This window comes from Passer domesticus, chromosome 24 (genome assembly GCF_036417665.1).
Source record: "Passer domesticus isolate bPasDom1 chromosome 24, bPasDom1.hap1, whole genome shotgun sequence".
Taxonomy (NCBI): Eukaryota; Metazoa; Chordata; class Aves; order Passeriformes; family Passeridae; genus Passer; species Passer domesticus.
Window position 1 is genome coordinate 4,290,834 of NC_087497.1, and position 16,558 is coordinate 4,307,391.

A 16,558-nucleotide genomic window follows, 5' to 3' on the forward strand; every position below is an offset into this window, starting at 1 on the left:
GGGGCCTCGCTGCGGCCGGGGAGCGGCGGAGCGCTCTCCGCCCGCCGGCGCCCGGGCCTCCCGCTGCGCCTTTGCCACAAATATTTTTTTCGTGGTTTTCCCTTTTTTTTTTTTTTTTAGTTTCTTTTTTTTTTTTTTTGACGTTTTTTGACGTTTTTTGTTCGGCCGGGCCGAGGAGGAAGTGCCAGTTCTTGTATCGAACTTTGAAGTGCCCTGAAGACCCACTTCACTCCTGAAGTGCCCTGAGCCTCATCAGGCAGGAATTCCCCGTGGCCCTGCTCCATCTAAACCCACAGAACCGGGCAGAGCATCCCTTTCCCATCCTGTTTCCCACCACATCCCAGACCTGTCCTCCCAGGAAGCGCAAATCCCCACCCTGTGCCTTGACTTTGTCAATAACATCATAAACCCCAGGAGCATCATTCCCACAAGGAGCCCAGGTGTGTGTTCCCAGCTGGGCCAGTCCAGGAAAAGCCCCAGGAATTCAGGCTGTCAAAGCATTCCCATCTCGTGCTGTTCTCCCAAAGCGTGAGCAGCAGCTCCTGCTGTCCCGAGGGAGTGGCTGGAGCAGGACCCAGCTGGGATTTTGGAATCAGAGCTGCACAGACAGCAAAGCTGTGGCACAGAATCCCACGCATCACTCACTCCTGGATTCCTGAGGTTTGGTCCAAGAGGTCTTTACCTCATGCCCGGAAGCACCAGGATGAGCAAACCTTGGGGCTTGAGCTCCTCAGGTTTCCGTGAGGCTGAGCAACCTCAGTGGCAAAGGGCCAGGATCTGCCCTGCAAACAGAGCTGACGCTAACGCGGGGCTGCAGAGGGTGCCGGGCATTTCAGACAATCCTGTCCTGGTTTCACTCACAGCTCCCACGCTCTGGCCTCCTCCAAAAGCTTTTCCTGTCCTTCCTGCAGTATTTATAGTGCAGTGCAGCTGTCTGAGGAGACAAACGCTCACCTCACTCAAAGAAGATGAAGCAGCCAACAGCTCCTGTATTTATTCACTGCATCTCTCTGATATCAAATCCCCTCTCCAGGCAGGTACAGTCCATCAACACCAAATTTTCTGTGTAATTTCCCAAACATTATAAAAACAGGCCCATTCTGAACCCTGCCCCTGGGGTCTGCAATTTCAGCTTCCTTTAGGATCCTGGGAGATGTCACCCATAAGTATTTCTTTAACTTGCTAACTCTTAATGCATCAGAAATAAAGATATTGTGGTAATGAGTTCCACAGGTGACACGTTGTGTACAAGTTTTAATTAAAAGTTAAATAGTTTAAGACATTTGTTTACAGGCAACAGTATTGGTTGCTCACTCTGTACATTGCATTTATTGGACAGCAATAAGGAAAAACAGAACATTTGGCACGAGAATGCCAATTTTTTTTATTATTATTATTTTTTTTGGACACATGAACACAAAATATCCCTGCAGGCTAAAAAAAAAAAAATACAATGCAATTGTACACGACCAGCATCTTATCTCGACACGGGGCTGTGAGCCCCAGGACAGTTTAGAAAGTACCTCGTATTGCTAGAGACATACATCCAGTCCAAAGTTAATAAAATACCATTTGAAACATTACAAGTCTAACAATATAGAAACCAAAAAATTACATCAGAAGTCAAACTGAACAAATGCAAACATTTTACATTGAAATTGCAGCCTCTAGACATAGAAATATGAAAATGTCAATAGCAAGGTCTAAGAAAATCTGTAAGTGATATTCAGTGCAAGATCTTTCCTCCAGTGCACAGGGAAAGAGCCTCGCAGTGGATCGGGATCGGGATGGATCCAATGCCCTCTGGCCCTGCCTTCTGAAAATGAAAGCAGAGTCACTCCCTCGCTATTGAGCAAGAAAACTCCTACAGCACATCCACAAAGGGGTCGGGGCTGTCAGATGCCAGCTCTGATCCATGGCCCTGCCCCATCCCGAGGGCAGCCCGAGGGGGACACAGGACACAGGACAGCCCCTGCACCGACCTCGGCTCCCTCTGGATGGAGCTCCGGGTGCCTGGGGAGCTCCCAGCAACACAAGAGCCAGACTGCTGGAGACAGGCTAACTTGGGATTGCCAGAGCTTGTTCAGAGCTCAGCAGGGACAAAGCAAGCAGAACCGGGTGGAAAACAGGATTTCTGCCCCCTCCCCCCCTTTTTTTTTAATATTTTTTTTAATATATATCAACCACCCCCATCCCAACTCTTTGAACTTTGCTACATTTAAAATCTTTCACACCACAGAGCTAAACAGTGGCCAACAGGCTTTATTTATAAAAAAACCCCAAAAAACAAAAATCAAAACACCCTAAAACTACAGCTACAAGAATGCACATCTTCCCATTGATTGACACATGCAGAACGAGTCACTCAGGCCCACAGGGCTCACTCAGGTCCTCAAGTCCTCCAGACTTGGGCTCAGACCTGCCTAGGGCAGCACTGCTGCAACTTGGATCCTGAACTTCAGTGCTTTCCCCCCAAAACTCCAGCCCTGTGCCCGGGGTGGGCTCACACCAGCCCGACTCAGGTGCTGGCCCAGGGCTCACCAGGGGCTGATGCTCCACCTGGTCTGAGGTCAAATATCCAGTCACAGGCAAACCAAGGAGAGGCTCTCCCTTCCCTCAGTCTCAACCAGGAGTGCTTGGCACTGGACAACTAATTGGTGATAAAAGTTCATTTTTTATGCACCCTTGTTAAACCAGCCCCATTCCTAGTGCACAAACTCAAATCAGGGATCTTGGATCCTACCACCTCCAACAGGTGCTCAGGTGCTTTTCAAGGTGCCAAAGTTCTCCGTGTGTGTTGGGTCAGTCAGAGTTCACTCTAAAAAGGGTTTTTGTGTCTTCTCCCTGAACGAGTACTGAGAAAAGCAGCGGTCAGTCTCCCACCCACATGTCCTGATTTTGTTACACAAGTGAGGTATTCTTTAAAATAAAAGTTAAAAAACGTAAAAGAATCTTTTTTGTTTTTTCAATCTAAACCTGTCCTGGCACGTGCCAGGAGCAGGGTTCACTTCAGTCCCATTTTGAACAGAAATGAAAAGAGGTTAAACTTAATTTATGAGACGTACTACTGGCAAGGAGGTTATAAAACTGTTTGAAGATGTTCAGTGTACTCTGGTACAACTGAAAACAACAGCATTTAGAAATGTAAACTTTCATTTATTTACAAGCTTAAAGACTGAAGGAAACAGCATTTCCTATTGCTGAAATTTGGAGGGGGCTGGTTCCTAAGCTTTGGGACAGCAGACAACTTAGCAGCAAACCCCACACAAGTATCAGAGACCACAGTGCAATCCTTGGGCTTCTCAAACTCCTCCTCAGTTTAGGAATAAGCTTTAATCTGCACTAACTCAGGTATACAATAAGGAATCTAGTCTTAAATTACTACGTTCATGGATTACAGGAATACCAGGGAAACAAGGTCCCTGTTCTGGATTACAGGTTGCAGCTGAAAAAAGCCAAGCAGATTAAAAACCCTAATTTCTAGGCTGGGACAGAATCAGCATTTGAGACTCACACGGGTTCAACATGCTGTAAATGCAATTGTGTGGGCAACCCAGATTCCCAGGAAAAAAACAGTTCAAAATGCTGGTACAAGTCCTCAGGTTGCCTGTCACACAATACATTTCAACTGCACACGTTGGCCTTTCCTACACGGAACACCCAGTTTCCAAGCTTATAAAAAATGTTGTAGACAGGACACCAACAGTGAATATAAAACAGTTAAAAATAATTCTTAAAAAAAGCATGGAAATGTGTCTTTTCTAATTTGTTTCAGAAACTGCCAAATTGTGTGTTCAGAAAACGACACGAGAATGTTGGTTAAACTCATGCACAATCCTCAGCTAGAAAATTACACTGTTTGGGGGGGCTTAAAAAACAAAGATTTATTGCCAAAGTTAAACCTTCTATGAGAAAAAAGTTTTAAAATCACTTAGATTTATCAAACCACACAGCAGCATAAAGTGGGCACTTTTGTAAAAGTTTGCAAAATACCTAAAAGCTAAATTTTTTTTTTTTGTTTTATCATTTTTAGAGGGGGGAAATGATGGTTCAGTACTTGTTACGATACCATGGCAGTATTATTTATAACCATTATCATTAAAATCTACTGACAGGCATCACTATTGGTTATATTACACATTCACAGAACAAGAACCACCTATTAACTCGCAGTATAGTGCAATTGCTTTGCAGCCCAAGTCTGCAGAGATTAAAAAGATAATTAGTAAAACTGACAAAAAACTGCAATACCTGTGAAAGTTATGTTTGTTAAAAGGCATTTACAGTAGTGAAGTCTAAAATCTCCATAAAAAAATCTATGGCCCCACACGACAGAAGGATTACAGCGAGCTGGATAAAACATTTTGCCATCACATCATACTCACGAAGCAGGGCACGGAGACAGAGCAGCAGTCACCGTCAGCTCATGGGATGAGGAGAACTGAAAAAACCACAGCTAGCAAAAGATTTGATAGAAACCTTTCGTGCCAAGTCCTTGAAAAATTTCAGGATGATCGGCCTTTGCGCTTTGAGGTAAAAATTCAGTCCAATGCATCAGAAAAGACAAGTCTATGGATTTCTAGTACAGAAAACAATGAAACAAATGGCTCAATTGTGTTGGTGCATCAGACGTTGCAGTGAAGAACAGATTCAGTGCGACTGTCCGGAGCTGCTGGTAGTGGGCAGTCCGAAATCCCCCGGCCCTGGACAGAGCAGGAGGCTTCCAAACACTTCAGGACTGCATGGGTAGTTGTTTTGCCTCATCCTCCCAGGGGCTCTCAAGCGAAATACATGGTGTGCTGGGTGTCGTGGTGGATCTGCACGGCCTTGGCCAGCGCCTGCGGATCGCGGCCGTTGCTCTGCCCCGACACGTGGCTGCCCTCAGCGCTGCGAGCAGACACACACCCGTGAACAACTGGGACAAGCAGCACAGCTCAGCCTCACTACCTGCTTACCACGATGATGAGGCCATTCCTTACCTGTCGTGATCCTTGTCCACAAGATGGTACCTGGCCCGAAAGGCCACCAGCCTGGCGTAGTAGGCGGGCGCGGGGATGGAGACGGAGCGGGTGCAGCGCACGTACGTGTGGCACAGCTGGTACGTCAGCAGCTGCAGCTCGTCTGCTGTGAAGCAGTTGTCATCCCACAACACCTGGTAGTGGGAGGGCCGGCTGGTTCCCTGCAGAGAACAGGTGAGCAGTCAGCTGGAGAGCAACAGCAAGGACAGAGGTGGTAGCTGCAGGCTGCACCTTCCAGCAGGCACTGAGGAGTCGGTGCCAAGCAGGCACCGACACACTCTGAGTCTGCCAAGCAACAAGCAGGAGTGACTTTTCCCATGGGGACAACTACAAGGATTTAGTCACACAGCCTGAGCACAGCAGAGCTGACATTACCTGAATTCCTGCATGGCTACAGAGGTAAAAGTCAAATTCAGAGGGATGTGTGATGGTGCTGTCCACAGTAGTGCCTGCTGGTACGTTGCCACTTTTACCCACCTAGTGAGAAAGGTTTATTATTAGTCCATGGGCTTTTTTGGAAGTGACCCCAAAATGCTTTCAAAGGTAGGCTCTATTGAAAGCTGCTGGAGAATTTACTGCTCAGAAAGGTGAAAATATATTAAGGTCGTTTACACAGGAGGAATGAAAATGTTCTCTCTGAATTCATTTTTAGAAACTTTACCAAATCTAGCTGGTGTGTCATCAGAGGAAAATAACACCCTTGCCAGCACCATTAAAACTGCAGAGTGGGATAAAGCCTACACAAGTAATTCAGGATCTGAAAATGCAGGTTCCTGAGATAAATTTATTTCGTACCCTTGTTTGCTCTTACACCCCGGAGATCTGGGTTTTTAAGCAAACCTCAGATCAAGTGCTTCCCTAAAGAAGGTTCCTCAGCTGGCCTGTGGATTTGTGCCATGGGCACATCTTAGATGCACCTGGAGACAGAACAGGGAACAGAGTGAACAGCCAGGTCAGCCCATCATCAGGAATTCTGGACTATAAAAACCCAGGATACATCTCCAGGTACACAAATACTGAGATACTGAGCACACCTATTCCAAAATGGGGAACAAGCTGTTCCATCTGATGTAGAGCAATAAAAAAAGGAGGAACTGGTTATTTTGGTAGAGAAAGCCTGTTACCACTCAGTACTGCTGCTGCTTTAGTGGGCAAGATGGATCCCATCCCACTGAATCAAACAATCCCACTTTCCTGTGCCATCACCTCCCCCTCATGGAGTCAGTACTTGCCCTTTCAGTTTTGTCGGCACAGAACAGCCTGGTGTGGTGCCTTTTCTGCACAACAATGTAGGTTATTCCAGGTCTATAATCTTCTTCCAAACTAATGCAGGCCTTCCGGATGGCGATCAGCTCTGGCCAAGCTACCTACAAGCAGAAGATTTAATTAATATGTGATTAATTCAGTAGGTATTTGATTATTTTTTTAACCTGTGTACAAATACCGCATGGTAAGGGACATGATCAGACTGGTAAATTGTTCTTGCCCAGGGCAATTCAAGGAAACTTAATTTTTCCAGTAACAAATATAATCCACACATAAAAAAATATATTTTTTCAATGGCCAATCCCTTATAATCCACATAACTATCTATCAATCCCTTTCCATGAGCAACAAAAAATTATCAGACAATACCTGTTTCATCTGTCCTTCCGACACTCCCCCTCTGTAGTAAATGATCCTCGTGGGCTTGAAACGAGTGGATTTGTAGAACTGGATCAAGAGCTCCCTCACCATGTTGGTGAGGTCCTGGATCACCTCCTGGCTGTAGAGCAGCTCCTGGGAGGTCTCCTGGCGCGAGGTCTGCACGCGCACGGTGGCGCAGTAGCGGCTGGGGTGCCCGTCCATGCTGCCCACCACGGCCGCGATGGACGGCTTCTTCCCGTCCCCGGCAGGAGGGTGAGTGACGTCTGCTCCCAGAAAGATCACTGGCTGCTGGAACACCGAGGGCCTGTTCGGTAAGATTATTAGTTAGAATCACAATCCAGAAGGGGTTGGGCTGGAAAAGGCCTTAAAGCCCAGCCAGTTCCACCCATCCCACCCTAACCTTGGTCGCTCCAAGCCGTGCCCAACCTGGCTTTGAACACCTCCAGGGAGGGGGCAGCCACAGCTTCTCTGGGCAACCTGTGCCAGGGCCTCACCACCCTCACAGGGAACAATTCCTTCCTATTCTCTAATCTAGACATACTCTCTTTCAGTTTGAAGCCATTACCACAGACCCTCTCTGGTCTCCTTGTTGGCCCTTTCAGATGCTGGAAGGTGCTGTGAGATTTTCACACAACTTTCTCTTCTCCAGGCTAAACAACCCCAACTTCCTCACCCTGGTTTGAGAGGAGAGGTGGCCTCTTGTCAACTCATAAAAATAAATAAGAACAGTAAAAAAAAAGAAAGAGGGCCAGGAACAAAAATACATTACAGCTGAGGAAGGTGCATCCAAAGCACTGAAGAGAACTAAAACCTGTGAGAGTCTTTAAGCGCAAAATTCTCTGCCTCCAGCACATACAGTCCCGAAAGAACAGAAAGTGACAAGGACAGGATCAAAGGCAGACCAAGTTACAAGCATTGATTCCAAGTCACTCCTCCTCACTCCTTCTCTTTCAGTTTGGACACAAACACAGGATGCTTTTGGTGGCAAAAGGAAAAGGAACACTGAGTGAATCCAAAGGCAGGAAAGAGACAGGAAAAAAACCTTGGTGAGTTTGGTGGCTCTGACTGCTGCTGGATGGCTGTGACTCCCCTTGGCTTGGGGCTTACTGGGAACACTCCAAATGCAGACACTGTCCCCTCCAGACTGTGGGAATTTCTAAAGTATGTTTTATTTTGAAAAGTATCATTTTAGCAAACACAACAAAACCATTTTCCTTGGCAATGCAGACATTACAAAGAGCTTTTGATTGAATCTCACCTCTGATGAGGTACCAGCACATTGTTGATTCCTCCAAGCTTGGCGTTAATCTTCAGACACAGGTTGGACAGCGTTTGTGGAGAGGTTTTGACCACGTTCTTTACCTGAACACACTGTGTGGCCATGCCTAGCAGAGTATCTCCAACCCGCTTGACTTCAGCTGTGACAAAAAACAAGGCAGTGGTTCCTGCTTGCTCTTATTTTTTTCAAATATTACTGTAATTCAGATCCTTGAAACTTCACTGACAAAGGTTCAGTTTGCTCTTTGGCAATGCACAACTTCGCCAACCAGCTCCAATCTTTTTAAAGAGAACCCATCACCTCATCTGCCTCCTTCCTGCCACCCACGTGCAGTACAACCCCTGATCACTTCACAGCCCCTTCTCCATACCGTACACAGGCGTCTTCCCAGGCAGAATCACCACGATGAGCTGCAGGCCAACATAAGTCAGCTTTAAGTGTTTGAACATGGGCTCCACGCTGTCTGCACCCTGGGCATACTTGCAGAAGCAGGGCTGGCCCTGGATGGGCATCCCGGCGTCCTTGGAGATCTTGCGCAGCTGGTCTGTGAAACTCCTGAAATAAAAGTGGATTTGTTCTGGTTTTCTCACTGTGGTTCACTCATCAGTTTTATCAACCAGATCTACCCTAGTTCTGCTATTTCACAGCACTACAATAAGTATTTTTTAGCAATTCTATTCCCATCAGGAACTCACTAATATGACTCTAATCCTTTCTGAGGAAGGTCATCAGCTACTGTAGTTTTATAAGCCTTACAGAAACAGACATTTGAGATAAACATCCTGAGGCAGACTCCCAAACTAATACTGATGCTCTGGTAAATTTTCACTTATCCACCTAATTTATCTGAGCATTATTGCAACAATGACTTTTACCAATCAGTGGTTCACAGAATCTCTTTCTTTAGGATTCTGTAGAATAATTTGAAGGGCAGGGGAAAATCAATTTATACTACACATCACCTTTCAGAAACATGAGAAAAATACACCTTGAAACAGAATCCTAAATAAATAGGAAAACACTTACTTCAGCAAGTCTTCCCTGCATTGTTTTTGAGGAGCAAAACAGGCAACAGCCCAAACTTTAATCTCAATGCCAGCATAGAACTGTTTCCCTCTCATGTCCCACACGCCTTGGTTTGGTGTGGCCACAGTCTTGTTCTAGGTAAAAACCAAAGGCAAATTACAAATCAAGCACTGCTCCATTTTGACTGTACCCCACCAGAGGAAAATACACAAAACATCTCATGAATTTCAATAACCTCAGGATAAGGAGTTTTACAAGACATGGAAACTCACCCTGCCTCCATACTGCAGCATTGGGGCTGGCAGAACTCTGCCTGTCAGCTCTGTCATTTCGTTGTGGACAACAATTCCAAACTCCTTCAGATACGGATCAGGCCCACCAACCATACTGTTACTCTTCACCTGGGGACAAGACAAGTACTGATGTCACTACACTGAAGCTTCAGGTGACTCTGCCCTCTTTGTCATCAACAGCCTTTCTGTTTAGAAGGATTTGTTTTAACCAAAACAGATTTTTTAACTTCTCTCTTGGTCATGCTGCTCAACATCACCTGCTCCAATGCTCTGGAAAAGCCACGAGAAGTGACAAACACAGACTGTGCAGCTGGAAAACACTCACCAGTCTGCTGATCTCCTCCTGCCTGTCTGGGGCAGACCTGGCTGTTGCTTTTATCATGGTTGAGGTCTGATTGTCTGTGAGCTTCTTGATGCACCTCTGGCCAGCCACGATGTTACACACCTGCAGGGGAGCAGGGAGAGGTGCTGTGACACTGTTTAACACAGGACACCCCACAGTGCAGGACTCAGATCCTTACCTCCAGTGGCAGGTATGTGTGTTTCTGCTCCTGTCCCACCTGGAGACAGGGCAGGTGAGGGTATTTCAGCTGCAGACTGTACTTCTGCTTAAAATACTGAGCTACTGTGCACTCCATGGCCTGCCCATTCTCCAGCTGCAGAGGGAACCTAGAAATTATATTTGTTCTGGTTAGACTTTGTCAGATATTTTTAAAGGAAAAAATTATATGAAAAACCTATTCTACACTACCTTTAGCAAATCTCTATTTTCCTTAGTTACTGGATCTCTTCTTAATGAAAAGATTTTAGGCTATATACTGAATTTCTTGTATTTTAGCTATTTTAAAAACAGGAGCTTTTGATAACTGTATTTAAAAGCCAGGATACAGCTCAGTTTTCCTGGGTTGAAAGAAATAAAAAAGTAGTCAAAACCCACACTACTCTACTCCACTAAGACTAAACATTCCTATAAAGCCACAGCGCTGCTTCACCTCCAGAGTCAACTATTGCTGCACAAAAAATACACCAAATATAATCCAGATATATTTAATAGGTTGAAGATTTTAAGATCTGTCAGGCAGTGCTTGATACATACGTCTGGTGGCTGGCTGGCCGCCGGGTAACGTTGCAAACTCGGTATTTTCTCTTCATCTGGCCACAGTGGGTCACCTCTACCTTTAGACCTGAAAACGCAACAGAAAATAAATTCAGGGACAGGAATCATCTTTGAAGAGGATGAAGGCAAAAAGGAACAGCCAGTTCTCCATGTGCCTTGCAAATATATTATGAGAAGGTTTTGGTATTTTCTTGCAGCAGCTTTAGGACAAGCTTTACCTCTGATTTCTTTGGTAAACTTGACACGCTGGGAATCTGTCAGAGGTTTGCTTTGTTCACTGATGTTCTGGATGTCCAAGACCTCACACATGAACTCAATGATAGGCTGGGCACGATAGAAAGCAGTCGCTGACACTAAGATAAAAAGACAGGACAATTAACTGGGAAGCACAAAGAACTCTGTTACATGAGTGAGACAGAATCTCCTACACACCATCAATGTTGAGCATCATGTTCCACATGGCAGGCCGGACTGACTGGTGGAAGCCAAACCAGACCTCCCTGCCCCCTCCCAGGGGGTGGTAATAACCTTCAGGAGGGGAGAAAAAGGAGCGACCCACAGGGGTGTACCTGGAAAAAATAAGAAAATTAATACTCTTGATCATTTCTTTCTGATTTTATTTTTACATTCACACCTATAGTGTTTAAAACATGTTATTACAGCATGTTATAACTGTCAGAGCTGACTTATGGCAAGCACACAAAGCCTTTTCTGACAGGGCAGCTGGAAAGGGTATGGCAAATTCCTGTTAGAAACATGACCAGCAGACACAAGTCTAGTTCAGATCACATTTCCCTAATCTAGTGCAAATTTGTAAGGCAGGTGTTGAATTACATGGCTGTATCCCTCATCCCTTCCACCACAGGAGTGTAATGGGCAGCAGAGCAGCAGCAAGGAATAACAAACACAAATGTTAAGATGGATAGAAGACGTATCCAGTCAGGAAGGCCCCACCTCATGGAGGGAAGGTGCCGTGTGATTACATCCAGTGCCTGTACAGAATCTTCAGGAACTTCATTCAAGTGCCCTGCCAGAGCTTCCAGCAGCATCTGAAGGCTGACGACTGACACCCACTGAATGGAAACCTTAAATGTCTGGTCCTTCCCCTCTCCTGGAAGTGTAACCTCCATATCCACCTGCCACGGGCACAAGAAAATCAAGCACAAACTTTTGTTATGGATTGCAGACAGACGCAACGCTCAGCAATGGTACAGTTTTCTCCTAGGCATCCTTTGAATCTGTATTTTTGATTATTAATTTGTGTAATGACCTTAAAATATTACAATTGGTTCCCTCGGGACTTTGAAAGTTTGTCATTTATTCATCTGAAAAACTGCACTGAAGTATCTTTAAATGTAAATTTTAAGCAGTGATTAGTATGGTGACATCAAAGCTCTGGAGAACAGTGAGTCATTTTTTAAAATCAGCCAATTAATAGCAGGGTGTTTTGTGAACTAAATGGGAAGGCAAGAAAACCTTTTGGTCATAAAGGAGACTCTCCGAGAGACACAAATCTCAGAGTTCTGGCACAGCACTTGGGATAATTCTCACACCACACAGCCTACAGAGTAACTGTGAACTCATCCTGGACATCCTCCAAGGCACAACAATGACCAGATCCTTTGGGAGATCAGGAGATGGGGGGAAGTTTTGTTTAGAGCTGGGGTGCACATGCAAGGCAGGAACAGCTGATCTGGATGTTCCAAGAACACAGACGTATCTCCACAGCACAACCAAACCCAACCAGAGTCATCATCAGCTACAATGACTTTATCACTCAGCAACAGAACAAGGGTCAGAACAGGGAAAAGGGAAGTTCCCACCAGGGTGAAAGAAAAATAGTCTCCTTGCAGCTCTAAGAGCAAAATGCAGTTCTCATATCTCATAATATTCTGTAGCTGAAGAAGTGGGAATTAGAAACCCAAAGACACAAACTTCAGTAAAACACCAGTGAGCTCCCAGAGCCCTTGACTGGTCCTGTCTGTCATTTCCAAGACTACACCAATAGGTGTGACAGTATTTTGGGTTTATGTCAATAAAAGAACACTTTTCAAATGACACTGTAACAGCTTTCCTGTGGAGAAGTTAAAGCAACACTTACTCTGTCCCTGCCGATGGGTAAGGGGTGTGCTGTGTACATGTTCCGCTTCCCATCGTACCCAGGCTGCCGATCCCCAAAAATCTGCATCTTGAAGTGCCTCACCATCGTGTCCACCACCTCCCTAGGCAGCGATTCATTAAGTGCAAGAACAGAAAATTCATTAATGGGCTTACACTATTTAAAATTATTTTTTCACTTTTTCTTAAAGGAGCAAGATATGAGAAACAGTAATGCACGAAAGCACCCCCAGGTCACACCAGAAGCTGTGAATGTCACCCCCAGGTTAAGACACCCAAGTGGTACACACAGGTGTCTGTACAGGTATCTGTGCTGTCAGCAGAGCCACAGCCAAAGCAAGCAAAGGAACCTGGAGAGATGTTCTCACACAGGAGCAGACACAAGCCTTGGGGTGGGTGGGAGAACTCTGTGGATTGATCCATGTGTGGACTCCAAAATCTACAAGCTGAAATGCCTCCCCTCAGCTGCTACACGTTTGTGTAACAGACTGTGGAACAATTACCAGGGACATTGACTTGTAGACTGTAAAATAAAACCAGCTGGAGGTCAATGCTCAGTATATTTCCTAGAGCCTTCCAGATTAAAGGACAACTGCAAGAATATTATAGTTCACTGAAAAGCAACTGCTGGCCACAAGCGGGCCTTTAGCAGATGGAGAATTCCTAGGATGCACAGCTTCCTTACATTCAGATATACACTCAATTTAAATCAATAAACCTTTATTAAGTAACTCCCACCTGTTGACTCTCCGGGGGCGTTTCTCTGGTTTGATATCTACATCATAGTGATAAACATCAATCTTGGGGATCTGAACCTGGAAGTGGTTGGCCAGGAGCCGGATGGGTTTCCCAACAGTGCCCAGGCCTGGGCGACGGGGCGGCTGGAAAAGGCTGGTGGGGGGCCCTAGGAAAGTCAAATAAATAAATGTGTGTGAGACGTGATGGCTCACTGCATGCACCATTGGACTGGGCAGCAAGAAATGCTGAGCTTTTTGAGGCTGCAAACAGAGGCGTTCAAAGAGGCTCAGCCTTCCAGCTGCTCAGAACTCCAAGGTAAAAAACCTAAAGCATGTATAGGTAGGTGCCATTGTTAAAATTTTAGTGTCATTTATTCATGAACATGGTTAAGAACATCACAGAGTCCTGAGAGGGAAAGCAACCATACAGATATTATGTATTTTCATGTAATGCAAAGACAAATACAACCCTACCTCCATTTCTAGAACAAACCAACAGCCCCAAAAGTCACATTTTGTCATTGTTTTCACTACAGGTTTAAAGTTCAGACATCAATGATCCAATTTAAAATTCCAACAGAAGGACAGGAGTGAGGAAAGGTTTAGGCTTTCCTCTAAGTAGAAGGATAAGGGAGAAAGCATTAGACAGGTATGGACTCCCACAGACATGGAAGAGATATTTTATTGGGACAAAAGAAGAGCTTCAGGAACAGATCTAAGGAGGAAATTATTAGAGGCCTGGAAGCATTACTCACATGCAAGCTGGTCACTAGGGAAGCCTTTAGTTACCCTCCTCAAAGTGTTAAGATCTGAGATACCATGTTAACGAGATTAAACCGACTATTTTTTAAATCGATCAGAGCCTCAGCTGACACTGCACATAAAGCAAATGACATTGGTATATTTTCATGGGTTTGTCTGTATCTGAGCAAGGCTCAGCGTGATCAAAGTGTCTTCCCTCTGTTGTAGAGCAGCAAAGGAGAGGGCAAGCACTCTCACTAGAATGCAGTAATAAACCTATCATAAAACTTAGGGCAAATTTAGCATTATAACCTGACAGCACCCATGTAAGACAAAATCTCAGAGTTTGTACCAGGAGAAAGGAGAGGTAGGTGACTTCTATTTGGGTACACAATAAACTTTTAACACAACCATAAACTAAACACAGGACCAAATCCCAGGATTTAAAAGCCATCCACTGGCTACTGCATTAGTAAATGAAATGACCAACCTACGGACACCAGCCCTGGAATATTTTTAAGCAGAAGGAACACAGAGCATGTAAGCAGCTGGAGCCAATGCCATGTCAGCTCTGCAGAGCTGCAGTGGCAGGGGGCTGCTGGGGACAGGACACGTTCCTGGCTCCACACCCGCCTGAGGGATCATGCTCTGTCACCATCAGTGGGGTACAGTTAGTGTTTAAAAAAAGTTACAGTTGTCTAAAAAAACTACAGCTGTCTTGACAAGCGTGAATCATTGAGGGCAATCAAAGTTTGCTGTGCGTATTTGGATACGAGAGATGATCCATTAATCCCATGCTAATTAGTCTGAAGGAAGTGCAGGCACTGACCTCCTGCAAGAGATTAAATGACAACTATATTTACCCATTTTCCTCCCTTGGTATTGACAAGTTCTGCAAACACACACAGCAATGCTGCCCTCTGTTCTGACCAAAGGAAATAAAAATTACATCTTCTTCTTCCTAAAGTAATTTCTCAAAGGATTCTAGAGAATCAGCTACAAACTGTTTTCCCATTTGAAGCCAGGCTGCTCTGGCATCACAGGATTTTCATCTGATCAGCCTGACTAGGGTTGTATGTGCTGTTATATTTTAATTTCTCTTACCCCACAACCATTATGCACTAAGCACCTCAACCGAATTGCTTCAGACAGGAAGTAGTTTTCAAAACTGAAAGAGAATCTGCTTCCCCAGCTGGAACTCAGGGAGGCCAGGACACATCACACACATACAGCAGGCTCTGAGTCAGCCCTCACTACCTCAAACTCTGGATTCTTCTGGAATTGCACCTTTGTATCAATAAATGTTTCCTATCACACCAAAATTAACATCACTTCGCTTATACCAATCGTTTCAATGGGAATTTGATGGGTCAGGTGTACAGGGCCACCGAGGGCTAGAAATACATCCTGCAGGCATTTGATGGGAGAATAATCATGGAATAGGAACACGCAGGAAAGCAGCACATGCAAAAACCCACCAGCATTTAAGCGAAGTTTGTTCAAGAAATAAACCGCCGTATTTTCAGACAGCATCACCTTAAACTCTCAGAAATAGCTCAATGTCAAATATAAAACTTATCCCTGCACAGGCTGCGGGGCGCGCATCGCTGTGCCAGCCCAGCCCTGCCTGTCCCCGTCCCCTCGCTGCCGCCGTCCCGCTCCAGCCCCGTCCCGCTCACCCCGGGGAGGCCGAGGCGCGTCCCCCGGCAGCAGCGGGGCCGTGAGGGCAGCCGCAACCCCCACGCAAAGTTTCGCGACCCGGCTGCGGCTCCTGCGCGCCGGCGGCTCCGAGCGGGCCCCGCCGCCGCCGGGGAGCCCCGCCGGGCCCGCGGCCTCCTTCCCCGCCGTCACGGCCCGGCAGGCCGCGGCCCCCGCGCCCCCCCGCGCCTCTCACCGGGTCCCAGCGCCTCCATGGCGGCGGTGGCGGCCTCGCTGCTCTCGCCGCCGGCCCCGCCGCCCGCCCCGGGCCCCGCCGCCGGCCCCGCCGCCGCCGCGTAGCGCTTGATCTCGGGAATATTGGCGGCGGGGTGGGGGTCCGGCGCGGACACGGGGGCGGCGGGGCGGGAGGCGGCGGCGGCCGAGGAGGAGGATGAGGAGGAGGCAGCGGGGGCGCGGCGGGGAGCGCTCCCCGCGTTCCGCTTCCCCGAGCGGCGGCGCGAACAATCCCCGCGCTGCGCCCCCGCCGAGCCCGCGCGCGCCCCCGCCGCCGCCAGCACGCGCCCGAGCGCGCTCCCGGGACGGGGGTGAGGAGGAGGAGGAGGAGGAGGAAGAGGAGGAAAAAGGAGGAGGAGAAGGGAGGGAGGAAGAGGCCGCTCCGCGCTGCCCGGCGCCGCCGGCTCGCGCACGCGCGCCGCCCCCCCTCCCGGCCGCGGGAGCGCGCACGCCGCCCGCGCGACCCCGCAGCCGCAACAGGTGACGGCTCGGAATCACGGAACCCCGGAATATTTAGGGTGTGAAGGGAGCTCGGGAGATCGTGCAGCCCTAACCCCCTGCCAGGCAGGGTCACCGCAGCAGGTGACAGGGACGCGTCCAGGTGGGTTTGGAATGTCTCCGACAGGGAGACACCACGCCCTCCCTGGACA

At 47.1% G+C, this 16,558-nt stretch overlaps 1 protein-coding gene across 1 annotated transcript; it reads right to left on the reverse strand.

Annotated features, from left to right (window-relative positions):
* Window positions 1-1,234: 1,234 nt before the first annotated feature.
* LOC135285664 (protein argonaute-4) lies at window positions 1,235-16,322 on the reverse strand. The gene is made up of 18 exons (XM_064398164.1): window positions 15,871-16,322; window positions 13,237-13,402; window positions 12,482-12,602; window positions 11,335-11,516; window positions 10,813-10,949; window positions 10,599-10,733; window positions 10,360-10,447; window positions 9,785-9,932; window positions 9,589-9,708; window positions 9,243-9,371; window positions 8,971-9,104; window positions 8,315-8,499; window positions 7,924-8,083; window positions 6,654-6,969; window positions 6,251-6,385; window positions 5,394-5,495; window positions 4,980-5,179; window positions 1,235-4,887 (listed from the first exon to the last, which is right to left on the reverse strand). Exons 1-18 carry the CDS (start codon window positions 15,887-15,889, stop codon window positions 4,779-4,781), a joined length of 2,586 nt encoding a protein of 861 aa, XP_064254234.1. The 5' UTR covers window positions 15,890-16,322; the 3' UTR covers window positions 1,235-4,778.
* Between the last annotated feature and the right edge of the window lie 236 nt (window positions 16,323-16,558).